The sequence below is a fragment of the Silurus meridionalis genome, chromosome 7 (assembly GCF_014805685.1).
Source record: "Silurus meridionalis isolate SWU-2019-XX chromosome 7, ASM1480568v1, whole genome shotgun sequence".
NCBI classification, from domain to species: domain Eukaryota; kingdom Metazoa; phylum Chordata; class Actinopteri; order Siluriformes; family Siluridae; genus Silurus; species Silurus meridionalis.
The window spans coordinates 20939356-20966903 of NC_060890.1; the positions used below are offsets into that span (position 1 = coordinate 20939356).

The 27548-nt window shown below is 37.8% G+C and overlaps 1 protein-coding gene across 1 annotated transcript; it reads left to right on the plus strand.

Moving 5' to 3' along the window:
* mtr (5-methyltetrahydrofolate-homocysteine methyltransferase) lies at positions 1-26413 on the plus strand. Its single transcript, XM_046854687.1, is given in 35 exon segments — positions 1-209; positions 838-1052; positions 1249-1338; positions 2381-2450; positions 3827-3919; positions 7313-7419; positions 8328-8387; positions 8514-8608; positions 9604-9704; positions 9787-9848; positions 11995-12062; positions 12711-12790; positions 13162-13274; positions 13588-13728; positions 14189-14374; positions 14629-14808; positions 14993-15109; positions 16504-16644; positions 16773-16862; positions 17113-17265; positions 17796-17903; positions 18056-18156; positions 18914-18981; positions 19336-19456; positions 20548-20629; positions 21770-21788; positions 21791-21867; positions 22560-22635; positions 22833-22931; positions 22934-22987; positions 23399-23595; positions 23704-23904; positions 24195-24387; positions 24470-24582; positions 25777-26413. Coding segments are annotated over 35 exon segments (3786 nt in total). The 5' UTR covers positions 1-181; the 3' UTR covers positions 25864-26413.
* Positions 26414-27548: the final 1135 nt, after the last annotated feature.

Here is a 27548-nt window from a genome sequence, read left to right on the forward strand (position 1 = left end):
CATGGGACAGGTAGTTTGATCGTCTCACGCGAGAGAACAGTTAGGAGTTTCATGGCCTGAGTTGGACTCTGGGGGGTAAAAGCGAAGGGGGGTAAAAGCAGGGGGCAGTTTATATATCAAGGTTTTTAACAAAGTGCAGAAGTTGTGTAGTTTGTCTTGGGACACGGTTCTGAGTTGTAAAATGGGCCCGACAGTTCAGTATGAGACAGGTAAGTGTGTGTGTAAATATATATAATATATATATAAACAAAAATATTTATTTGCGCATGCGCAGCTGGCAACAAATGTTTATATGAGGAATAAATAATATTTATAATGGCAGAAAAGAAACCGTGTAATTAGATTTGTAATGAGGGGGCGAGAGAGAATACGAAAAGGAGAGAGGAAGAGAGAGAGAGAGAGATCGACAAAAAGTGAGAGAGGGAGAATAAGAGAGCAAGAGGTGACAGTAAGAGAACGAGAGAAAGAGTAAGAGGGGAAGAAAGAAAGTGTAAGAAGAAAAGAGAGAGACAGAAAGTAAGAGGTGGAGAGAAAAGTTCAGAAATGGAGGAGAGGGTACAGTAAGAAAGAAAGCGATAGAGAGAAAGAACAGGAGAGAGAGAGAGAGAGAGAATAGCGTAAGATTCAAACATGGAGAGAGGGTGAGAAAGATGATGAGAGGGATGGAGAGAAAGGGGAGTGTAAAAAAATTGATAGAAAGAGAATGAGAACCTGGGGGTAAATAGTTTGTTGTGAAAAGCACTCGGAGTGAGAGAGTGAACTTCATCGTCATGTTCTTTAGAGGAACAGAGACAGTATTGTTGACTATTAAAAGAGTTTGGTGTTGCGCGATGTTAGGTGCTGGAGCAGCTTCTCTCGAGGCTGAGCTCAGAGAGATGCTGCAGAAAAGGATCATGGTCCTGGATGGTGGAATGGGAACCATGATTCAACAGAGGAACTTGCAGGATGACGACTTCCATGGTCAGGAGTTTAAAGATCACCCACAAAGCTTAAAGGGCAACAATGACCTGCTGAGCATCACCAAGCCTGAGGTTATCTACTCAATCCATAAGGTGAGGCTGTGAGGCTGTGGCACTGTGTGTACTGATTAATGTCTTTTTTTCTTGCTTTCTCTTCCTTATGCTTACGTTCCAGACCTAAGGATCACTTTAGGATTCAGGATTTTATAATGGCCTAAGATATGAAATAGTTTAAAATGATTTGCTTGAAAAATATACCTAATTCTTTTTTTATTGTATTATTATGTAGACATACCTGCTTGCCGGAGCGGATATCATCGAGACGAACACGTTCAGCAGTACACGAGTTGCTCAGGCGGATTACGGGCTCGAAAAGCTGGTAGGATTTACAACAAGAGCTTTTCCTGAGCTCAGCCTATTTGCAGCCTCCTGCCATTAACTCATGCTTTATGCAGCAACATTTTTTATTTTGCTTCATGCAGCAAAAATAGAGCTGCATGAAGGTGTAATATTTCTTATTATTATTGCACTAATTAGCATTAATCCAGCGTATAGATTTACTTTTCATGAGGGAGATATTAATGATTGTGCATATTTCCATTGCGTTGTTTAAACCCAGAGCTACAGTACTGTGCAAAAGTTTTAGGCACGTGTGAAGAAATTATGAAAAGTAAGAATGCTTTTTAAAAAATAAAATTGTTAATTAAATGTCAGTTGTCGATTGATAGTGGATTTTGATAGTGGAAACAAACCTAACACTCCATATAAAATAGTACTGAACTTGATTACAAAAAAAAAGTATTGAATCATGAAAATGTGCTAAATGAAATACATATGAATGTTAATTAATATATATATATATATATAATTAAATAATTCATACATTATAAATAATACATATAGCGCTCTTTGTGTACCACGCAGTCTTGCGTGTAATAACAAAACGCACGTGGTGTCAGTGATTTGCCTCTAGAGGACGCTCCCCCCTAATGAGAGCGGACCTTCTCAGCCGCTCCAGCAACCCGGAAAAACTCTCATTTCGCCGATAACTATCAGTGCCGATTAATCAGCAAAACCGATGAATCGGTCGCCCTCTAGTGTTAATTGTTAATTTTTATCAATTACTAAAAATGAAAATTTAATGAACAGAAGAGAAATCCAAATCGGATCAATATTTTTTAGTGTGGCCACCCTTGGTCTGCAAAAAAGCATCAATTCCTGTATGTTTATTTGCACACATTTTTTGAAGGAAAACAGAAGGTCGGTTGGTATAGTAACTTCAAAACTTTCACACAGTACTGTATATCAAACTCTGAGTTAGATGTTAGATGGATTAGTCTAACAGAGTAGAAAAGATTATGCAGTGTTTAGAATCTGACCTATAGTAATAAATCAGGGTTTTCTGATTTTGATCTGTGCAGGCCTATCGGCTTAACAAGGTGTCAGCAGAATTGGCCCGAAAGGCTGCTGATGAAGTTTCTGCTGAGACAGGTAGAATTATGATTATTTCAGAGGGTATATTGTAAAGAGGTTAAACCGAAATATATTAATAATAACAACAAATATTACTACTACTAATAATATTAATGCTAACAATTAGCACTGCAACAACTAATGGATAATAATCGCTAATGAAGTTCGTTGTTAATGAATGCCATTATCGATTAGTTGGCCTGCTCAAGTTACATGTTAGCATGACGGTAAGATAATACAGCCGCCCACGAAAATGGCGGAGAGTACAGGGTCAACTGGCAGCAGGAAAAAGTGTGTCCCCCAAGTCATCCAAGGCATGCAAGCATTTTATATTAAACGCAACAAAGAAAACCGATTCCGCACGTTACAACAAGCAGTTACTATAAGCTTTAAAATGTCTTGATTAAAGATTGTTAAACTCAATATGTGGCTTTTGGCATTTTTAAATACACTTTTTATACATAAATACCCTGAGTAGTTTTTATCCGATTAATCGAAGAAGAAAAAAACCCAAAAACTAATCGTACGACTAATTGTTTATCAAAATAATTGTTAGTTGCTGCCCTAATAAGACTACAACAGGGTGTGGGGCATCTGCAATGATTTGAAACCAGCATGACCTCGTTTAGAACCACTTACCATTAGTTATAATGAGCAGTGTAGTGGTGCACAACGAGCGTCCAATGTTAAAACTTCTATAAGGTGATAGTGTGAGTCCTGCCCAAAGGGAATTTTGGCATCTTTACCAGTTATGACGTCATGATTGTGTCCCGTCTGTTTATTTTGAAGAAACGGGTTCAGCCTTAGAGTCCCCAGGCGGTGTTTGAATGGCACGCACACCTGAAAATACTATCGCAGCTCTTATAAAAGATTTTACACCAAACACTCCTTGCGCACCGTTTTACTGCTCCTTTATAACTAACAGCAAGGGGTTCTTAACAAGCTCACACTGGTTCCAAACGTTTGCTCATGTCCCAGTGTCAACAACTCGACAACATTTCCCGTTTCCCTGCGCCACCTTGTACAACCAACAATAATAATAATTACAGTAATCCCCTGTTTATCGCTGTGGTTACGTTCCAAAAACACCCACGATAAATGAAAAACACGGACGCCACCCCAAAAATGCTATTTTATGTATACAGTACTGTACTGTATTAACATTCTACTTCATTTTATAATTAATAATCATATTTTTAATAATAAATTTCATTATTTCAACAAAAAACTCCATAAAAACAATTCCCTATAAGTTTTTTTTTTGGTCTATCGTGCTATCTGCAAGAGACCGGGAAAATCAGCCAAACAAATTATTTCGCAAATGCAATTCCGTGATAAAAATGGGGACGCCCCGTTTAAATTTCGTTTTGTTTAAAAGCGGTCTTTGTTTACAGGTGTGAAACGCTACGTGGCTGGAGCAGTAGGGCCGACCAACAGAACTCTCTCTGTCTCACCATCTGTGGAAAGACCAGACTTCAGAAACATCAGTAAGTTACGCCATTTTTCTCACACATTCCGAATTTATCCGGCCCCTCGAGATAAAGAAAGTGTGTTTGGACGTTCTCTGCCCTGCCATGATGTCAGATTAACCCGTCTGGTGTAACTTTCCCAAAGTTGTGCCTGTTTATCGAGACAGTTTATCAAATCTCTGGTGAAAATGCTGTCGCTTCATCTTGTTTGAGGATGAAACTGAAACTGAATTGAAACATATAATTATAATTTTCCATTAACATTTTCAGTTTTTCCACCCAAAGCTTATTTAAAAACTTTTTTCATTTGAGGTCCAAGTTACTATTTTTTTTTATTGCTGTTTTTAGCCCTATACCAGTCCTAGTTATTGCCTTAGTGGATCTCTAGTTGAGTTTTATATCTTCAGTAACTGCTTCATAGTAATCAGGAGCCTTGTGTATCCAGAGCCTCAAAACGTGCACCTACTTGCATGTCTATTAAATCACAGGAAGCAAACTGGGGTTGTAACTCTTTCTGGAAGAGATTTTTTCAAATTTCATTAGAATCTATGCAGTTTCCTACAGAATACGTTGAACAGTTGACTTGTACATATACCGAGGCTTTAATGCAAAAGAACCGTTTAGATAATGGCCAAGGCTGAAAGAAGAGAAAAAAATATAAACAAAAAAAACATAACCCAAGAAATAGACTCATGCACGTAAGACCTTGAATTGAAGCGTTTAAATGATAAAATCTTTTACATTTGATCATATTTATGAAAATTCAATACAGGTAGTCGTCGACTTACGACCTATGCAACTTACGACCATTCGACTTTACGACCACAAGTACGTTATTTTTTTACCAGCTTCCGGCATAATTTCACAGTACTGTACATGTAGCCTACTCTGCTTATGATCAAATTGTGTTACGACTGTCGTACGCCGCGGCTACAGGACAGTGCGTACCAGCTTCCGGCATCATTTCACAGTACTGTACATATAGCCTACTCTACTCTACTCTATATAGCCTACTCTGGTCGTAAGTCGATGACTACCTGTATATGAAATGAAACTCTCATCCGCTCTCTTTGGATGTCTATTAAAGCAAGCTTCAATGTTTTGTGCTATTCTACATACAATAATTTACTGGTTGGTTCAAATAGGTCTTAAATTTGTACTCATGTACCAAACGTACAGTTTGTAGTAGAGTAAAAATCATATTAAATGTAAGCCTCTGGCCTAAAAAAACATGTTGAAACAGAGAACTGTGTCATAATATAACATGCGACTGACGAACTATACTGTGAAACAGTAGAATTTCATGGACGTATTGCCACCAGGAAGCTAATCAGGTACCAATCATGGTAACTTGTACTTTACACAGTCGTGCGACTCCTTTAGATCTTTGATGTGCTGAGTCAAGTTTATGGTATGGTGGAAGATATCAGTACAGCATTCAGGACCTTTCACTTCAATCGTTCCTACTTGTTGTGCTGGTGCAGATATAGAATGTGGCACATTATTCCACATTGCATCTGGTGCGATTGAAATGTAGAAGATTATAAGACCTCAGGCATTTGCAATATAATAAGCCAATGCATGTTATAATGAGGTAATTGAACTCGTAACCAATCCAAAGTCCAATGCCTTAACAGTTTATAGCATTTTGAAGACTCAACTTACGTTTATCTCATTCATACAACTGAGCAGCTATGGGGTTATGGGACTTACTCAGGGGCCCAGAAGTGGCAGTTTGGTGTGGGATTTAAAGTCATGACCTTTGGATCAAAAAGCCCAATGTTTTAGCCACTGAGCTACCATTGATGCGAGTCATATACTCACATAGGATTAGGTTAGACTTCTAATCAGAAGGTCATGAGTTCATATCCCACCACCTAAAAGCTGCCACTGTCGGCAAGCAATTAATCAGTTTCTGAGTTAAATGAAAGTCTCCAAGGGGGGTTATGTCAAATTGATATCTTTTAAAGAAAGACTGAGCAGCCTTATCAGTATACAATGGCCACAAAGTACCCAGTAAGGGTTCTTTATCTGCACCTGAGTGCATTTCAACATTTTTCTACAGAGTACACTAAATTTTATCATATGTCTTCAAGAGCGAGGATCTAAAAAGATGTCAACGGACCAAGATGATATGAGCGGAGGTCATGGGTTACCCTGCTACTCTCTGATAAAATCTGCTGAAAGTAGATCTTCTTATTTATTTTGTTTTCAATTAAAAAAAAGATTCCTCTCAACAAAGTTGTAGGCTGATTTATATTATGTTGTTATATAGTGTACCAGTGTAGACTCAAAGCACTCTTGTACGTTGCTCTGGACTTCTGCCAAATGCTGCAAATGTAAATGTAAGTAGGTATGTTATTGAAAGCAGATTATGGAGCCTGGCTAAGTCACTATAGATGGTGCTCTATATATTGAATAGATTTTCTACACTGTATGGAAGTGTTTATGGGAATGTAACACTCCACTCTTCACACTGTGCTTGGAGAGCAACATTGAGTTGGATTGCTTTTGTAACATTGTCTAACAGTGAATGATAAACGCAACAAAGCACACTTGTTGCAGATCACGATGGCATGCTCTGCCAATGCTGTATTGAGTAGCGGCACTGAATGGAAAATGCAGACTTGAGTGTTGGGATATTGTTCTGGGTTCATGGATGCGAAGCCTGAAATGTGTTTCCCTTATCAGCTTTAGAGATGAACACAGAACTAGCTAAATGATTATACCTTCATACCAAAGGTTGGCCGATAGTGGATTTTACCAGTAGCTAGAATTGATAAAATTAGTTTTTAAAATGGATACTTGGTTTGAAAGAAGAAAAAAAACTCTGTAAAAAATTACTGTACTTGAACTATTACAGAAATATAAAAGAAAAAAGGTTCTGAATCATAAAAATGAGCTAAATGAAATATGTTCATTATATTCCTAAATATTAAGGAAAATAAGACAAGCATTCAAACTGAAACAAAAAGTAACTCTCCAAATAAATAAAAACAGTTAGATTGAAATTAAATAATAAAAAACCAAATAACAAGAAGATCTGACAGTTCACTAAGATACAACCACTAAGCAGGTACCACCAAGCAGCAATCAAAACAAGTTCAAAACAGAGCGCACGCTCTATCTTGATTGGTGGCTTGCTGCTTGCTTGACCAGTTCATTTTTCATCCACTTATAAAAAAAAAAAAAGGAACGACTGATTTTGCAAAATGTAGTTGATTGAAATGTACGATATTTGATATTGAAACTCTACTTAAGTACAGTTACTTTAACAGAAAATCCGACAAACTTGCACATTTAATTGTTCATTCATGGCACTCCAATGAATAATTTACTCAGTCATCTACATAAACTCTACACAATGTTTTGTGCATGTATTTTAAAAGGGTATGTATGTGTTTGGTGTAGCATTTGACGAACTGGTCGAGGCGTACTCAGAGCAGGTCCAAGGGCTGCTCGATGGAGGCTGTGATATCCTGCTGGTGGAAACCGTCTTTGATACGGCGAATGCAAAGGTGGGGCTTTTCCTCTTTCATTTACAAAAATAAATAAATAAAAAAAGAAATTCAGTGGAAAGTATATTACCGTATTTTCCGTACTATAAGCCGCTACTTTCTCCCCACTCTTTGAACCCTGCGGCTTAAACAATGAAGCGGCTAATTTATGGATTTTTCCTGGGTTTTTCCCGGTTTCACAAACTTCAAACCCCATAACATTAGACCAATGAAATTGCCACATGGGTTCAAGGGGAACCAATGAAACTCTTTATATAAAATCAGATGCGCTCCCACTGAATCGGGCCACACCACATCATAAATATGGATTATGTTCCTCTGACGTTTGACCTGCCGCTCACTTGGACTGTCTACAGTAAATGTGAATCATTCATCACGCTGAAAACAACCGGGCATGAAAAAAACGCACTTCACCCGTGTTCTGAGCTGCACGGCATCGGGAGAAAAGCTTCACCGATGGTGATTTTTAAACCCACGATGATGCCAAAAGATAAACTCCCGAGAGAAATAGTTGTGAAAGGAAGGAGGAAGACAGTAAACAATGACTTTCTTGGTAGGCTACTGTTTAGATACAAGCCGTGTGACAGACACTGTCTTTCTTTAGAGCCTGTGTAAAGTTCATTAGTTTTAATGTAGGCTTATAGACAGGTGCGGCATATTTATGTTCAAAATAAAAATCTTTGTAAAATTCAGTGGGTGCGGCTTATATTTGGGTGCGTTAAATAGTCTATTGTAATATAGTTTATTGTAATTTTGTGCAACAAAGTGATTGCACTGTTGCAATCTCATTCGCAATAATCACTATATTTAATCATAGCCATTCTTTTTATGCTTTTGTGTTCTAAACCTTTTGCACTGATTACCTTCTTCACACTTTCCCTTCTTTTTTTTTCTTTTTTTCTTCAAAGGCTGCTCTGTTTGCTATCGATAAACTGTTTGAGGAATCCTATGAACCAAGACCCATATTTGTAAGTGTCAAAATGGATTCTTCCAGAACATTTGAGAACCACCAGCAGAACTTATCGATTTACATTTGTGTGTTTGTGACATCGATTTCACAGAAAGAACATTGTGTATATGTGTGTATGTTATAGATCTCTGGGACTATAGTGGACAAGAGTGGGAGAACTCTCTCAGGGCAGACTGGAGAGGCTTTTGTCATCAGCGTATCTCATGTAAAGCCTCTCTGGTATGTATTTCCTATAGAGCTTCAGTCATAACTGATTTATTTAATTATTCTATATTCTCACCCACACTAACAACCCCGTTGTGGTACATGAAGGCTTTTGAAATTAAATATAATTGGGAGATTCCATTATTGTGAATGTATTAAATTATAAAAAAAAAAAAATTCCCTCTCCACACAAATGTGTAAAACATCATCTGTAAAGACTGTACCGGATCTATAAAAGCACGGTCTTGTCAGCTTGATTGATCAGGAACATTCAGGATCAGAACTGAATGTTTATGTGGGAGAGTGTTGACTCTGAGATGGCATTGCTCATTATCAAAATATTGTTCATCATGCCCTTGTCATTATCTCCTCTAGTGAACACGCATTACAGCTTTTCTTGCCAGTATGAACCTGTTTATTTCCCATTATATAGCGAGCTGAGAGATTTCCAGTATTGGCGGCTGAGTAACTCTTATATAACCCCTTATTAGATGGCTACAATCTAATCAATTGTAAAGGATTGTAGTCACTTTTTTTTTTTTTTTTCTTTCTTATTTTGGTTGCTCCAGTTAGGGGTCCTTTCTACATCTGCCTCTATCAAACCAACTACCTGCATGTCTTCCCTCACCGCATCCATAAACCTCCTCTTTGGTCTTCCTCTTTTCTAACTTTCTGGTGGCTCCATCCTCAGCATTCTTCTACCGATATACCCCATGTCCCTCCTCTGCACATGTCTAAACCATCTTATTCTCACCTTGTCTTCAAAAGATGCACGGTTTCTCTAATAAACTCATTTCTTATACTTTCCATTTTCGTCACTCTCAATAAAAAATGCAGTATCTTCAACTCTGCCACCTTCAGCTCCGCCTCCTGTCTTTTAGTCTTTTAAAGACTTGTAGTAAAGGCGTATGCTGAATAACAAACTATTGACATCAAACTTCACTTTCATTGAGCTGGTTTGACACACTATGTAAGCTTAACATCTCTAACCTCTCCCTCCATTCCTGCAGCATTGGTCTGAATTGTGCTCTGGGAGCCTCTGAAATGAGGCCGTTTATCGAAACGATCGGAAAGAGCACTGAGGCTTTCATCATATGTTACCCCAACGCAGGTAATGCCCCTCTGCTGCGTGAGGATTTAGACTTTTGAGATTTGTGTCATGCTTTGATTTACCCATGTCTGCTTTTCTCCAGGCCTCCCCAACACATTTGGTGGGTATGATGAAACCCCAGAATGCACTGCTACACATTTAAAGGTGAGCTGCTATATTTGAAACAATCCTAAAATGTTATTGTGCACTTGCAGTTTTTCTTATTCTTCAAGTTTTAGTTAGCATATACATTTTGACTAATCAGAATGAAGCAATTGTGCAATTTAGCAGTGCTAACGATGCAGTACGATTCATCTCTAATGAGATTCAATGGAAAAACCATGTTGCTATGTAATTCAATAAGGTACAGATAGTTCACTTTTATTTCTTTGGTTCAGACAGACAATAAGTCATACATTTATTAAGTGCTTTCTGGCTTTTAGTGTTTTTACAAACAGGGAAAAAAAAATCCTGTTCTGTGTCCAGGAAGATGCAGCTCTACCTCTGCCATGTTAATCTGTATTCTATGTGACTCTCAGGACACATTGGTCACAAATTATTGGTAACTTTTAAAATAATAAACGTGTAGCACATCTACTAATACTGTATATCTACTAATACTTGTGTTTTTACTGATGCAAATATGTAAAAAAAAAAAATGCATTGCAATACAGATGCCAACACGTATCCGATGCACAATTTTTTAAAACCCTTTTTTAATTAAGAATCGGTTAATCTTTCCACCCCCAAGGTGTCGCCGTATTAACATGTCTTTTTTTTTATTGTCTAATGGCATTCTTGTAAGAACCACTGCCTCAAGAAATTTATTATTCAATTTTAGATGACTGTTGTAAAAAAAAAAAAAAAAAAAAAAGATTCACTTTAAGGACAGGTTTGTTTGGATGCGCAAAAGTTCGTAAAGTGAATGTTCGTAAAGGAGCGTCTGTATTAAAATAGTGTTTAATTGCTTATTTTAATGTGAAAAATGTCAGCACATTGTATGCTTGGAGGTTTTCCAACATTATCTTGCATACAAAGGAAATATACAATTTTTATGTAAATTTCCCTTGTGATTGTAATGTGAATGTGGAGCTGTTTGAATGGTGCTGTTACCCTGGTGTCAGGATATATTGACCGTTTGAAGCTTGACAGTGTTTCAGCCATGTCGTCAGAGCCATTGGAGCAAAAATAGCCATGTGCTCTTGGTGAGAGAGGTGGGACACTCTTCTCCTGTCAGTCATAGCAACTCCAGCCAATCCTACGGAGGCAAAGAAAGTGAAAGAGTCCAACTACATACCAATTATGATTAATGGTACAGCTGTTTCTCCTGTGACAAAATACGAAGCTAGATATGTGAGGTATTTACAAGCTAGATTGCATTCAGTCCTCAATGTCAAAATTTGGATTAGATGACTGGAAGCAAAAGCTTGTTGGATTTTGTGCTGCTAGTGCAAATGTGAAAGTGGGCCAAGCAGATACTGTTGTTGCAAAACTGATAGACACACACTGTATTGTTTACAGGCTGGAGCTAGCACTTCTTGGAGTTTTGAAAGAGGTGAACTTAGTGAGTCGTATAAATGCCACCATTTCAGCCCAAAGAGACAGAGATCTAAAGACAAGTTTTTGAAGAACTTGGAAAAAGGTTCTACAAACCAAAGCTAATGACGGATAAAGCGTATTTTGTTATTTTTATATTGTTCAGTTATTTTTATATTTTTCACATTGTTCAGTTGCATTATTAATGCATTTCATATAAGAAGTCTGGTGAGTAAAATAAAAGAAATTAATAGCCAATGGCAACTCAAGCTTTCTAGTGTACTTAGAGCTTTGGGAAGATCTTGAGTGGCCTTCTGTAGAGCTCTGATATCAACCCTACAGAACACCTTTTGAATGAATTGGAACACTGACTGCACCCCAGGCCTCCTCATCTCACACTTGTGGATGAATGAACACAAATATCCATAAGCACACTCCAAAAATCAAGTGGAACATCATCTCAGAAGAGTGGAGAGAACTATACGAGCAAATTAGGACTAAATGTATGTGATGCTCAAAAAGCACATACCATACTTATAAACAGGTGTCCACAAATTTTTTGCCAATTTATTTTATGTAGAAGAGAGCAGAACACGCTTTCGTCAGAGTTTGTTACGCTGCCCTCAGTTTGTATGAGCTGCAGTTAAAATGATGCAGTTGACTGGATTAATTTCTCTTTTAGAGAAATGTACACGTTTTCAGCAGTTTGAGAAAACAAAAACAAAGGGGAAAAAATGTAAAAATGGTTCGCTTTGTCTTTCTTCTCACCACACAGGAGTTTGCGACAGACGGTTTGGTGAACATCGTCGGAGGCTGCTGCGGAACGACGCCAGACCACATACGGTAACAAAATAACATCTTTTATCCACCAGACAGGATCGCAGGATTCCCATTAGTGCATTTACACCAATAATAACTTTTATACATACTTTTTTTTCTTTCCTTTTCTGAATGCAGTCTTTTGGCAAGTCTTTGCTAATAGAGTGTTGTCATAGTAACAATAAATTATCTTTAATACACAATAAACTGGACATTAATTTCTGATCACATTTTTATATTAACATAATTATTATGCTAATACTCAGCAAGAGGCTTCTTTTAATTAGACTAGTTGCATGCCTGTATATTTCTCTTTCATTTTCTCATCATCACATTTTCTTTTTTTGAAACTGAACCCCTGATGGCTTTGACCTTTTCATGATGAAACCTGTATTCGAGATTAGCCTGGCATATCAGCAGAGCTTCCACACCACATTTATAAAGTGTTTCATGATTAACGGGCAATAAAAAATAGCTGTAATAATAGTAAAAATGAAGTCTGATATGTGTGAGTCAATATTGTGATGTAAAATAATAGAAGGTGCCTTAGATGTCTTTGAAGTCATACTCTGTGTGATCCACATAACATAATGTATTGTTCCTATAATTGTTCTTTATAAAAGTCTTCAGCTTGTCCTAGATGGTGATCGTGTGGTTTGATTTCTGACGCAGGGCGATCGCTGAGAGTGTGAAACACTGCCAGCCCAGAGTTCCTCCGACAGACCTGTTCAGCAATTACATGCTGCTCTCTGGTAAACTGCTCATCTGTGTGTCTCTAATGTATTCCAGGTGTCCATAGGATGTATGTCTAATAAAATAAATAATTTTTAAGTGTTTAAGGCGTTGGAGCAGAAGGTCACGAAGTTAAAATCCCAGCACCTTTAAACTGCACACTGCTGGGCCCTCAAGCAAGGCCCTTTACCCCAAATTCAGTTTGTAAGATGCCCTGGACAAATCTGCCAAATGACCATAAATGTAAATTAATTTAACTTTTGAAAAACCAGCAACAGGAAGTAAACAGGAAACTACTTTCCAGGCTGTGCAACACGGATTTAAATTTTTGTAAGGTTCATTTTCATAATGTTGGTAATCGTAATTAACGTGTTCAGGATATTGTTTTCAGGTCTGGAGCCATTTCGGATCGGACCGTACACTAACTTCGTTAACATCGGCGAGCGCTGTAACGTGGCCGGATCACGCAAGTTCGCCAAACTCATCATGGGTGGGAATTATGAGGTAATTTACATGTGAAATGTTTAGCAATGGCCTGTCTAAACATTTTTAACACAATATGAATCTCAGCATGATGCTCACCTGTAATATATGTAGGTAGCAGTATTGAAATTACCATCTTTATTGCTCCTTGGATACTGCAGGAAAACAAAAACAAAACAAAAATCAATCAAATTCTGGCTATACATATTAATTCTATATTTCACCCCCCACCCACCCCCCTTTTTGGTAGCCGTAATGGAACATACTTGTAACTCCTCCCATATTATTGTTGAACTGTATCATAATGCAGTGTTTGCGTGTGTTTGATTGGCAGGAGGCGTTGAGTATAGCTAAAGCCCAGGTGGAAAGCGGTGCTCAGGTGCTGGATATCAACATGGATGAGGGGATGCTGGATGGCCCCGTTGCTATGGCTCGCTTCTGCAAACTCATTGCATCCGAGCCAGACATCGCCAAAGTAATATAGAAATTTGAACAGAGAATTAGGCAACTGTTTTAAAATAAAAAAAATTACGAGGTGGTATCTTTCGAGACTAGTTCTGTTTACAAGAAAGTACAATATTTATCTACACACTGTCACCTGCAATATAGTCGCCATTGCACAGCAATACACGTTACACAGAACATTTCTGAAGCTGGTCAAACACTCTGCATGGATTTCTAGATCTGTGCGCGTGGTCAGAAAAGCACCAGTTGCACGGAAAATGAAATGTACACTGGACGATGTATTTTGGCGAACTGACTCGAAGGTCTGTGCTCTTTGTGACTGTGTGCGCAGCCTTCTGTGATTTTAGTCTCGAAACGTAGCACCTCGTATATTACATTAAAATAACTCACTAAGACTAATCCTAATACAAATCCATAGTAAGACCTGAGGTTAATCCGTAGCGTGTCATGGTTTTTGTGCCGGTGTGTAGGTGCCGCTGTGTATCGACTCCTCTAACTTTGCAGTGATTGAAGCAGGTCTGAAGTGCTGCCAGGGCAAGTGCATCGTCAACAGCATCAGCCTCAAGGAGGGAGAAGAGGCCTTTCTCAAACGCGCCCGGGAAGTGCATCGCTACGGGGCTGCTGTCGTCATTATGGCCTTCGATGAGGAGGGGCAGGTCAATGCATTGTCAATATAACAACGTTTTATCTAGCTTTTTTTTTATATCTGTTCTTTATTATTTTTTTTATTATGTACTGTGAAAACGCCAGGTCAGCATAAACATCAATCACAGAGACTTGCATGTGAAGTCTTTCCATGTCTGCTTTTAATCTCTAAATCTCTGAGCTCAGATCTTTTTGGACAGTAGTCAAGCTGACTTGCTCTTTGTTGGTTCTTTGAGGCACATGTTTGCACTCTTTTTATTTTTAGGCTACTGAAATTGATCAGAAGGTCAAGATCTGCACAAGAGCGTATCATCTCCTGACCAAAAAGGTGGGCTTTAACCCCAACGACATCATTTTCGACCCCAACATCCTGACCATCGGCACCGGGATGGAGGAACACAACTTGTACGCGATCAACTTCATCAAAACGATTCGGATCATAAAGGTGGAGCAGCGAAGACCTGGATATGAATCTAGTTTATGTAGTGTGATCTAATCAGATCAGGGCGGCTGTGATTGGTGTTATTTAGTACAAAATAGATTTTATAACGACAGTGATTATTTTTGATTTGGTCTAATATATTCTCTCTCTTTTTTTTCTTTTTTTTCACTTTTTTACCTGTCTTTAGGAAACTTTGCCTGGAGCCCGGATCAGTGGAGGTCTATCTAACTTGTCCTTCTCATTCCGAGGCATGGAGGTCATCAGAGAGGCCATACACGGAGCGTTTCTCTACCACGCTATTAAGGTGCCACTGCTCTTCTTATAAATCATGTGACCATTCCAGGGTTCGTCACTTGCTATTTGCTTTTCTTATGAGCGATGCAAAAGAAAAGAAAGATAAGTGGTTTATTCTTTCTTTAGTTTCAAGTTTATTGGTCATATGTACAGATGCCAGTGACAGTTTGTACGATTAAATTCATAAGTGAGGCACCAAACTACAGCAAATATTAAATATTAACCATTAAAGAAATTAATAAAATAGTAATAATAATCATGAAAGAAGAAAAAGCAGAGAACAGTAATAATGAGGCATAAGAAAGTTATAATTATTTCCAAGTGTGTGCAGAAGTGTGTGTGTGTGTGTGTGTATGTGTGTATATATACAGTGAGGAAAATAAGTATTTGAACACCCTGCTATTTTGCAAGTTCTCCCACTTAGAAATCATGGAGGGGTCTGAAATTGTCATCGTAGGTGCATGTCCACTGTGAGAGACATAATCAAAAAATAAAGTCCAGAAATCACAATATATGATTTTTAAACTATTTATTTGTATGATACAGCTGCAAATATATATATATATATATATATATATATATATATATATATATATATATATATATATATATATATATATATAAATGACAAATTGGATGAAGTAGGTCATTATGTTGTGTCAAAACAATCCCCAAGAAACTTCCAATCTTAATCAAATCTGCAGTGTAGTGGCGCTGTAACAATATGGTTCTCTTCTCAGCAAATTAGAAATCGCAGTGCCCTCTGGTGGCGGTAGGTGATCATTGCAGATAGTGACCCATGATACATTTTACAGCAGTTAATTTCACTTATTTTATTGTGTGTGTGTGGGAGGGGTGTTTAAAGGGGACATAACGCACAGCTTTGGCCAATCTCATGTTAATCTTGAGTTCCTATGTGGTAGCATTGCATCCTTAATATCTCCAAAGAGTCTTTATCAGATGTATATAAGAAAAACCTTCTTTCCATAAATAGCCTAGCTCCTGGGGGTGACACTGCGCTGCTGCACCGGAACAATAAACTGCATTTACAGTTCACGTAATGCTTTGGAAAGCTAAACAAGGGTCTTCTTCCCTCACATCAAAAAACACACTTCTTTGGAGAGGTTCTTCTCAAGCAAGTTCTTCTGTGTATATAAGGAATTCTGCATGAAGAACCATACTTGAAAAAACTTTCTGATACTTGTACTATTCGGAAGGAGTGTATTGGCACAGAAATACTCTGTCATACATTCAAAAACTTATTTTTTTTTAATTTGTTACAAACAAAATTGATCTTCAGCGGTCTAAGACAGAACAGAAGTCTTTATAATACAGTGATTTTCATTGATAAGGATTATTATAGATCAATGCTGTAATTTGTTTGCTTGCTTGCGCCCCCTGCAGGACGGGATGGACATGGGGATTGTGAATGCAGGCTCACTGCCTGTCTATGATGACATCGATAAAGAGCTGCTCCGGCTGTGCGAGAACCTCATCTGGAACCGGGACCCAGAGGCCACAGATAAGCTCCTTCAGTATGCTCAGGTATTCTTGACCTTCCCTACACACACACGCACCCACACACGTTAGGTGATAAGCGTGAGTTGTTCTATCCTCAATACACGTTAACTTTCTGAACGCTTTGTCTTTAGTAATGTATCTTTTGTATTTAGAACAATGCCAAAGGAGTGAAGAAGGTAATTCAGACAGATGAGTGGAGAAAAGGAAGCGTGGAAGAGAGACTGGAGTATGCACTTGTTAAGGTAATATTGTGTGTATTGATCTTCCATCAGCTGATAACGTGATGTCTGTGTGTTAATATGATCCATCAAAAATGAACATGCACTGCAGTACATGTGCATCCCTGCAGGGGGAGTAAGGCCATTAATGATAAGTCCCTTACCTCCACTCTTGTTTTTTCACTTGTGTGTGTGTGTGTGTGTGTGTGTGTGTGTGTGTGTGTGTGTGTGTGTGTGTGTGTGTGTGTGCGTGCGTGCGTGCGTGCGTGTACAGGGTATAGAGAAGTATGTAGTGGAGGACACAGAGGAGGCTCGTGTTCAGACAGATCGCTATTCCCGACCACTCCGCATCATCGAGGGGCCACTTATGAATGGCATGAAGACCGTAGGAGATCTGTTTGGTGCCGGAAAGATGTTTCTGCCACAGGTAAAAAAAACACACACATTAATTCACTCTTTATTCATATTTAATTGTAGGTGACATCTTACTAAAACACACACGCACACATGCACACGTGTTATTTCGAACTGTTTGCATGAATGTACTTTATCCCATGGATTTGTCAGACAGAATGTTAGCGCAGTACCACCTCCATAATCAAGCCTTTTTGTTACACATGCTGTAATTCGCATATTATATTCTTAATCACTGTAATAATCAAAAACTTATTATTAAAATAAAGTATAAAAAAATTTAACTCTGTTCTGGTGAGATTTGGTCTTATTGTGGGATTTTATTTTTTCGATCCAGAGTTCAGCAGACACAGAAGCAATTGAAAAGTTAATCTGTAAAGTTTGTATAGTGATTTAGATCACTGTAAACTGTTAACATTCCTCCCAGTTACACACACACACACACACACACACACACACACACACACACACACACACACACACTACCATGTTGTCACTGCTGTGCTGTGATTGGTTGTCTAACCACAGTTTGATTGTGTTCAGGTGATCAAATCAGCCCGTGTGATGAAGAAGGCCGTAGCGCATTTGATTCCCTTTATGGAGAAAGAGAGGGAGGAGATGAAGGCTGCACTTGGAGTGTCTGAGGACTTGGTGAATTATCACACAATTATACACTGTTTACTAATGAAACAGATCCCATGTAGCACTCGGCATTTTGTCGCAGCAGTGCTGAGGTTGTGGGTGTGTGTGTGTGTGTGTGTGTGTGTGTGTGTGTGTGTGTGTGTGTATTTGTGTCAGTGCAGGATCCTTATCAGGGCACGATCATTCTGGCCACAGTAAAGGGAGACGTCCATGACATCGGCAAGAACATTGTGGGTGTTGTGCTGGGATGCAACAACTTTCGGTATGTAGCTCAAAATATATCACTCAGTCCTTGACTTACAATGACCAAATAATAACTTGAAAACATCCTAAGTTGAGACATGGCCTAGACTACCGAGGAGTCTTAAAGAGAATGGTGATCAGTATGGAGTTCTATACTGTAATTTGTTAATAATGTAAAATATTGCAGTACATAATTTAGTAAAATAGAGCAGTTTAGAGTACCCTACTGTATAAACACTACAGTATACACCGATCAGACATAACATCATGACATTATAACATTATAAGTGGTGAAGTGAATAACATTATCCATCTCTTCATCGTGGCACCTGTTAGTGGGTGGGATTTATTAGGCAGCAAGTGTCCTTTTATCCTCAAAGTTGACGTGTTAGAAGCAGAAAAATAGGCGAGCGTAAGAATGTCCAAAACTGCAGCTCTTGTGGGATGTTCCCAGTTTGCAGTGGCCAGTATCTATCAAAAGTGGTCCAAGGAAGGAACAGTGATGAACCAGCGACAGGGTCATGGGCGCCCAAGGCTCATTGATGCACATGAGGAGCGATGTGTGGTCCGATCCAACTGAAGAAATAATAATGCATAATGCAAGAGCACATGGAGTGTTTTTCCACCAGTTAGTGGTCAGCTGTAACATCTCCAAATGAAACTTGGAGGGGGAAAAGCAACTAGACAATATTTTAGAATAAATTGTCAAAATAGGATTTCTATTTATTTTTTTGGTGCTTATGGATATGAGAATATAATAGTTTTTCTTCCTGTAGGGTGATTGATTTAGGAGTGATGATTCCATGTGATCAGATCCTGAAGATGGCCATTGAGAAGAAAGCAGGTATGCAACATGGAGCTAATGAGTAAAAAACCTCAAATGTAGGAGAAAACAGTGTATATGTGTGTGTGTGTGTGTATATATATATATATATATATATATATATATATATATATATATATATATATATATATATATATATATATTAGGGCTGGGCGATAAATCGATTTTATCGATTAACTCGAATGTGTAGTTTACATCGATCTGTTTTAATAAAAATCGGTTTTCTCTTTAATGTCCGCCAACGCTCCCCTCTGGGCTCCCATAGTTTCGAACGAACTCAGTTCCCCCCACTTATATAGGTTCAGAGCAGAAAATAAATCGGAACACTTGTGTGTTTTGCGTGTCTGTGTGTAGATATCATCGGTTTGTCGGGTCTCATCACGCCGTCCCTTGACGAGATGATTTTTGTAGCTAAGGAAATGGAACGCCTGGGCATGAAAACCCCTCTGCTGATCGGAGGAGCCACGACTTCAAAGTCAGTTCTGACATTCTGGTCTAAATCAGCATTCAGAATTTCAGTAAAAAAAGATCTAATTGTGTGTGTGTGTGTGTGTGTGTGTGTGTGTGTGTGTGTGTGTGCGTGTGTGTGTAGGCAGGGATAGGCAGTATTTATGATGCATGTATTTTCAAATACATATTTAGGATATTGTCATTTGTATTTGATAATTTTGATGAAAATGGCTTGATATTTTGTATAAAGATACTTCAGTGTTTTGTATTTTTAAAATACTGTAAAATACTCTGTAAGAAGTCTACAGTATAAGAATGTGGCCTATGGTTGGTGCTCACACAGTAGTTTGCCCAGACTTTGATCCATATGAAAGAAGGTGGTGAAGGTAAGAAACGTGCAAGCTGCCAGCTTTCAAATAGGTGTCTAATGACTGATAAATAAATATTATATTGATTATATTGATAATATATATTGATTTCCTAATACTGTACCCTAAGTGAAGAAGCTGTTTAGTAGGATCATGATTTTGCATACTGTTGCATGCATGGCTGCCTGACACATAATACATTTATTTTATTAATAATTAACAATCAAATGATTTATTAGTTAGAAACTAGTTACTATGAATACAGGTGTCATCAGTCGTCTTCTTATGAATGACTTGTTTGTCATTGAGTCGGCGTTGCTGATGAAAAGTAGCCCATTGTTACCAAACACCAACTAAATTAGGATTCAATTATGATTCATTCACAAACTGTTCAACATTAAACTTTAAAACTAACCTTCATCTGGGAGATCACAGGGATTAGATATGTGAATAGTTGATTTGTTAACTGGTTGCATATGTCAGATTTATTGGGTGACTCGGCCAGATGTTGCTATCAAACATTGTTTACTTAATTAAACTGTCAGTGTAATGGTGAAGTAACCGATCAAACAGGCCAATTAATAGAAGGTTTGTGAGAAATTTCAAAAGTATTTTTCAGTATTTTCAGAATACAAAAAACAGTAGTTCATTTTGATACATGGTGTGGCTGCTGTATTTTGTACTTGCAGTATTTAGTACTTTTTTTAAAAATACATTTTGATGCATCTTTGCCCAACCCTGTGTGTAGGACTCACACGGCAGTAAAGATTGCCCCTCGATACACCGCTCCTGTTGTACACGTTCTTGATGCGTCTCGTAGTGTTGTCGTGGTAAGCGTTTTATTTTTATTTTTTCATTTTCATTTTCCTATTAAATAAAACATAAAATATTCAGACTTTTGTGTTTTGAATGCATAGAAGCACATAGCACATATACACTTTATAATGATTTGAGACAATTACATACATCCATACTGCCATATATTACTATATACACCAATATGCATTCAAAATTGAGCACTTTAAGGAAGAAAAGGTGTAGTATCAGCAGGAAATTTATCCATAAGAATGATGAATATAATCTGAATGGGAATGTGCACTTCCCTGGAACAAGAATTTTTTTAATTTAACGTAAAAAAATAAATAAAAAGAGACCCATGGCTTGAAATAGCGCATCAAAATTTGAGTATTTTTTTTGCGAATTGATTATGAAAACATAAGGGCAGTGATTATTTATTGATTTATTTATTTATTTTCATTTGCATATGTATATTTACTATATTACCGGTTTTATTTGTATTTCTATCTATACTCTGTAAATCGCTATATAATTCACACTATCTGTATTAAGTGTGCCTGTACAGTTTTAAAGAATTGATCTTCTTTTATTTTATTTGTAGTTGTTTTGTATTGTCTTAAGCTAGAATTTTCTTTCTTTGTACATAAAACCTGGAAAAAAGGAAACGTAATAGCATTATTATACTTCTGCACCATTGGACTTATTTGGAAAATATTCCAATTGTGCACTGTCTTAATTTTTATTAATAACTTTATTTTATTTTTCCTAGTATTTATATTATTATGTTATAAAATACTTCCTGTATTTTATAACATAAAGATAACTTTGGTCACTTATTCTACAAATATAACAGTTTTGTTTCTGCTCATTAAAGTGCCTAATTTCCTGATTAATTAATTATCATAAATTATTAATGAATAAATATCAGATTTTTCTATTTTTTTTTTCGCAACACTGTTTGATCTTAAAATCAAAACTGGAGGGCGAGCAGAGTCTGAAGGCTCTCTGTGACCAAATTTGAACTTTTTGCATTCTGAAGTAGATGGGACAATAAATATTTAATTGTAATTAAAAGCTTTATATAGACTTTACCTGATTAAATACCATTATTATAGTGAAATGAAGACATAGAACGGAATCCCGGTGATCTCTCTGTTTCTTTGTCTGTGCAGTGTTCTCAGTTGTTGGATGAATGTTCAAATGAGGATTTCTTGAGGAAATAACAGAGGAGTATGAAGATATCAGGCAGGATCACTACGACTCTCTTAAGGTTTGTATCCTGGGTTTCTGTAATGTTTACATTTTGTTTTTTCCCTCTGGGCACAGGATAAACAGACAGACTAAATTATTTTATTTACAGCCTTATTCGAGGAGAAAGGCAATTCAGTCTTGTGTATGTGACTTTTATTTATTTATTTATTTATTTATTTATTTATTTTACAGGAAATAAAACTAATGTAGCACACTATGTAAAATATTACTGAACTTAATACAAAAAAACACAGTACTAAATCATGAAAATGTGCTATATGAATATAATTAATATGAATATTAATAAATATTGAGGAAAATGAGATATGCAAAAATCAATACTCCAAATAAATATAAACAGTTACATCCAAAATTAATAAAAAAATAAAAAGACACTTTAAAGAAGCAGCACGTTCTTGTTAGTGAGTCACCTCTAGATGTCGCTCTTGTACCGGGTTGTATAACGCAACCCGGAAAAACTATCGGTATGGATTTTTGCCGATAGTTCCAGCAGTCAACTATCTGTGCCAATTAATCTCCAGAACCGATGAATCAGATGGCCTCTAATCTTTTGTGTAGTCTCTCAATTCACCCATAACACACTAGCGAAATTTATTCCATTATGAGTATTGTAATTAAACTTTTTACTGTAAAAGAAGATACTGTCAGTCCATGCTATCAAGCACATCATTTTTTTTTCTGCTCCTACAGGATAGGCGATACATGTCTCTCGAGCAGGCACGAAAGAAGTGCCTGCACATCGATTGGCTCTCACAGCCACCACCAGGTAATATTAAAACAACAGGTGTCCTCCAATAAAATAATAGTAATAATAAGATTAATGATTTATGATTGAGTCATAATGATTAATGATTAAAGAAAATGGCTTGTACCATGGCTCATTTTATGTCAATAGACTTGAACGTGTTGAAATGCTGTATGTGCTTTAGGTCACAGACTGTTTGTTCCCTCTGGCTCCTGTAGATCAACCACAGTTCCTGGGCACGTGTGTGTTTGACGCTTATAACCTGAGGAAGCTGGTGGACTTCATCGACTGGAAGCCATTCTTTGACGTGTGGCAGCTGAGGGGAAATATCCCAATCGCGGGTACCCCAAAATCTTTAATGATAAAACTGTGGGTAAGGAAAATTCTTAAATTCGATGTTAAATAATTTTAAATAGGGCTTAATTTCCGATGACCATTGAAGTGCTCCTGCAGCATTTTATTAATTTTTTTATTTTAGTTCTTTCTTTAGTTCTTTCTTTTACTAATCCAAATATAATTCGCTGTATTACGACTACAAATGGGACCAACATGCAACAGCCAATCAGCGGTTTTTTATTGGCGTGAATCAATCTTGCGTTGTACCACAGATGTAAAAGGGATTTTATTTTTCGTCTATGGGGAAGTGCAAGTTGTGATATAGGTTTTACACTTCTTTCATGATGCTCTTTAAATAGATCTTAAAATGTCTTAAATTTGACTTGGTGTCCGTATGTTTTGAAGCTAATTTGCTTGGATATATTTGTGTGTGTGTGTGTTTGAGTAGGAGAAGAAGCCAGGCGTGTGTTTGACGATGCTCTGAAGCTTCTGAACCGGCTGATTGACTGTAAGGACCTGCAAGCAAGAGGCGTTGTGGGCTTCTGGCGTGCACAAAGCCACGGAGATGACATTCTTGTATACCCTGATGATGTCACTCCAACCTTATCTAACCACACTGCTACCTTCTTCGGGCTTAGACAGCAGGTGATGTTACGCTCAGGGTTTTAGAGTGCACATTTGTATTGGCAGATGTATGGGATGTAAACACTTTTGATCAGATATGAAGAAAATCTTCTGTGCTGTACTCCGAAGGCAGAGAAGGACTCGGTGAGTTCGGAGCCGTACCTGTGCCTGGCAGATTTCGTAGCGCCGCTGGAAAGCGGAGTGCGGGACTACATCGGGCTCTTCGCGGTCGCTGTTTTCGGGGCCGAAAAGCTCAGCCAAGGTTTTGTGCAGCAGGGCGATGATTACAGCAGCATCATGGTGAAAGCTCTTGCTGACAGACTGGCTGAGGTAACGCATTTTACAGCCATTGCCCATCTGGATTCAGTTCTGGGAGTTCTGCATAGAAGTAAAACTAAATGTAAAAATAATTGTTTTTACATAAAGCAGTAATGAGCACCCCAGGCTCCTCACCTTATATCAGTACCTGACTTTACTAACGCTCTTGTGGCTGCATGGGCACACATACCAAAAACCAGACTCCAAAATCTAGTGGAAGTTATTGGAACGTGAAAACTCCCATAGAATAGTGTAAATAGGTAAAGTAATGAGGATGCTGAATTGAACTTGCTCTTTGCCAGGCCTTTGCTGAGGAGCTCCATGCCCGTGTGAGAAAGGAGTTTTGGGGTTACAGTGAAGAAGGAGATCTGCTGTCCAGTGACCTCCACAAGCTGCGTTACTCTGGCATTCGTCCTGCTCCAGGCTACCCCAGCCAGCCTGACCATACTGAGAAACATACCATGTGGAGACTCGCCCAAATTCAAGAGAAAACCGGTAGGCCATCTCAATATTTGCAGGCATTAACTATTTTTAAAGGAATTTCTATTAAAACATGAGCTGATTGTTTTATTTCAAGGTATTGGTCTGACTGAGTCACTTGCCATGACTCCAGCTGCAGCAGTATCCGGTCTCTACTTCTCCAACCCCAAATCCACCTACTTTGCTGTGGGCAAGATCACCAAAGAGCAGGTACGTGCTTGAATAAACCCGAGTGTACGAGGTGGTATTGAAAAGTTTCGAGACTAGATTTGTAACATGCCAACAGTTGGCAGCACAAGACCGCGTGCACACCCCGTCACCGAGCTCACCTCACACGCATGTTTCCCATCGGAAACAACACGATCTCCCATCCGCACCCACCCTACTCGCCAGATTTGACTCCTGCAGACTTCGCTCTTCTCCCAAAGATAAAGATCCAGCTCCAAAGTCAGCGTTTTGACACCATTGTGGAGATCTAGTGCGAAACGGGGAAGGTGCTTGACACACTTTGAAAAGAAGACTTCCAGGACTCATACCAGAAGTGGCAGGAACACAGAGAGCACTGTATTGCTGTGCAAGGGGACTATTTTGAAGGTGATCGTGTAAACGTAGATGAATAAAGAACTTTTTTGTAAACAGAGCTCGTCCAAAACATTTTTACAACCACCTCGTCTGACCTGTAGTCAGTTTAAAAGATGCAGATCAAGTCTAGATTCTTTTCTAGACTTGATCTGCAGAAGATTATCTGCAGCTAAACACAGGGAAACACCTGGATAACAAAATTAGGAGGTTTGTCATGAAGTACAGTACACAGCATAACGCATGCTGTGCAAATGACATGACAATTACTGGTATTCAGTGAATTTTTGTTCTTTAATATGTATTGAATTCTTCGTAATAGTCGATTCTTTCAAAGAAAATTGATTTCAAAGAAAAATGTTTACTTTTAGTTGTGCTGCTTCCAGTAGTGTCGGTTTATGTTAGAGTTTCTATCCAATTATATTCCAGCCTGTGGATTAAATTTGCAGGAAATTTTAGCTGTTGCCTGAACAAATCATATTTCGGGTTGGTAACCCTGGGGTCATCTAGCAGGCGTACAATAACGTTCTTAGATTGGACGGTCAGAGAGCGCACTAGTCGGAGCTTGCAAACCGCATCTGTAACAAACTGCACAAGCTCAATATGTGGATTTATGGATGGCTGACAATTGATCTGGGCACAGGACTTTTCACAAAAAGCTTGACATAATATTAACTGTGTCTATAGCTGTGGCATCATAATAATAGCCGTGGCAGCCATCTTTTAAGAAAATTTTTTTTATTATTTGCTTTTTTTGATTTCCCAAAGTTATTACAGGGAAATTCCCAAAATTGTATTATTTCTTCGTCACTGTTGTATGTGCAGGTGGAAGATTATGCCAGGAGGAAGGAGATTTCTGTGTCTGAGGCAGAGAAATGGCTGGCACCTATCCTGGCTTATGACACCGACTAAGCCCCATAACTGCGTACTTTCAAAGTCAACATGGTTCTTTATCTGTGGTTTTGAAATGTAAACCCTGAAACTAGAGAAGCCGAATTATTACAATAGTGGCAGACTATTGTTTTATTTATTATTTATCATTGACTGTCAGGGCTTTTTTTTTTCTTTTAAATGCTGTAAATTCTATTTTTGACATTTTTATTACAAGTTCTGGCAAAATTACATCTTATACCCATTTAAAACATATATATATATATTTTTTTTTTAAATTATTAAAATAATTGAGCTTATTGCGATGGCAAAAGCGTAAGATCCAGAGTTGTCCAATTGTAATAGATTTTTCTAAGATAAATTCTAAGCACAACAATTTCTATATACTGGACAGTTTCTAAAAACAGAGATTGTTGTTATTTGTTTTTATTTTTATGGCTCAATGTTGCACAAATGACCAGACGGTTTAAAAAAAAAAAACATTTCAAGCGGACATTTCTGTATTTTTGTCTTAAAATACAAAATCTAATTTTGTAAACTTGTAAATTAAAAGTCAGGGATAGAGACCTAATTGTTTTCTGTCTGTTGCATTCTTCTCATTACACTATAGAAGAGTTTGGTGACTAGCACAGTGTTAATTTACCTTCGTTAATATGACACAGTTTAGAGATTTCCCTTCTCAAACAGATTTAATTCAAATCATCAGTAATTATTTACGTTTAGCCGATTTCATTTACAGACCCACTGCACATCCTGTTATCCTACACTACAAAAAAATAATGTTTCTATCATATGGCTGATGTGTAATTATTAAATGTTGTTTTACATATGTTTTATAAAGGTAATCCAATCTTTCAAATGTATTTCAATCTACAAGCAGAAATGTTTGTCATTTGAGTGCAATTATCTATTTATTTTCTATAATAGAATTGTAAAATATTTAAAATTACATTTGAAGAGTGAAGTGCTCAATTCATAGGGATAGAGAGAAAATACCTGATGTAATTACCAGAAAATGTAAATAATTAAATGGAGAGTGGGGGATTTAAATTACAGTTCTGGTAAGTGTGCACTTGGTGGTTCCACTGGTGCAAGCAATAAATGCGTGTTGTTTTATCTGTTGTTATATTCCTATGTTTATAGGAAAAGTGCTATCTGCCCTTTTCTGCATACACGACTTCATAAAAGCCCACGATTGACTAGTTTCACTTTACCATGTCTGCGATTTCATCATGGACAGCAAGTTAGAACAAAAAGCAAACGTGAAATTCTGCACGAAACTGGGCAAATCTCCCACAGAGACGTTTGACATACGCCAATGCTGCAGTTAGTGGTTCGAAATGTTTTAAAGAACCTCACTGGAAGACGAGAGTTCAGGAGGACCTCGAGGAGCTCAACCTGTGTGTCAAAACCATTTGGCAACTTGTGCATGATGATCGTCAGAGTTCATGTGATCTCACCCACTCAGCGGAGAAGGTGTTTGAAACATAAAAGGCCTTTGAAAAGAGTCAAATTGTGATGTCTAGACAGTTGGGTCCACAGCATCCACAGAAGGTTCCAGATATGCAGTGGTTAGTACTTAAAAGTCGCCCAAAGAAGGACTGCTCAGGGCTCAGTGGTGTACTTAAGGAGTGAAGTTAGCATGTCCACTTAGATCAAACAGATGAGCTATCACAAACTGCTTATTCTCACTTTGAAAGACAGGC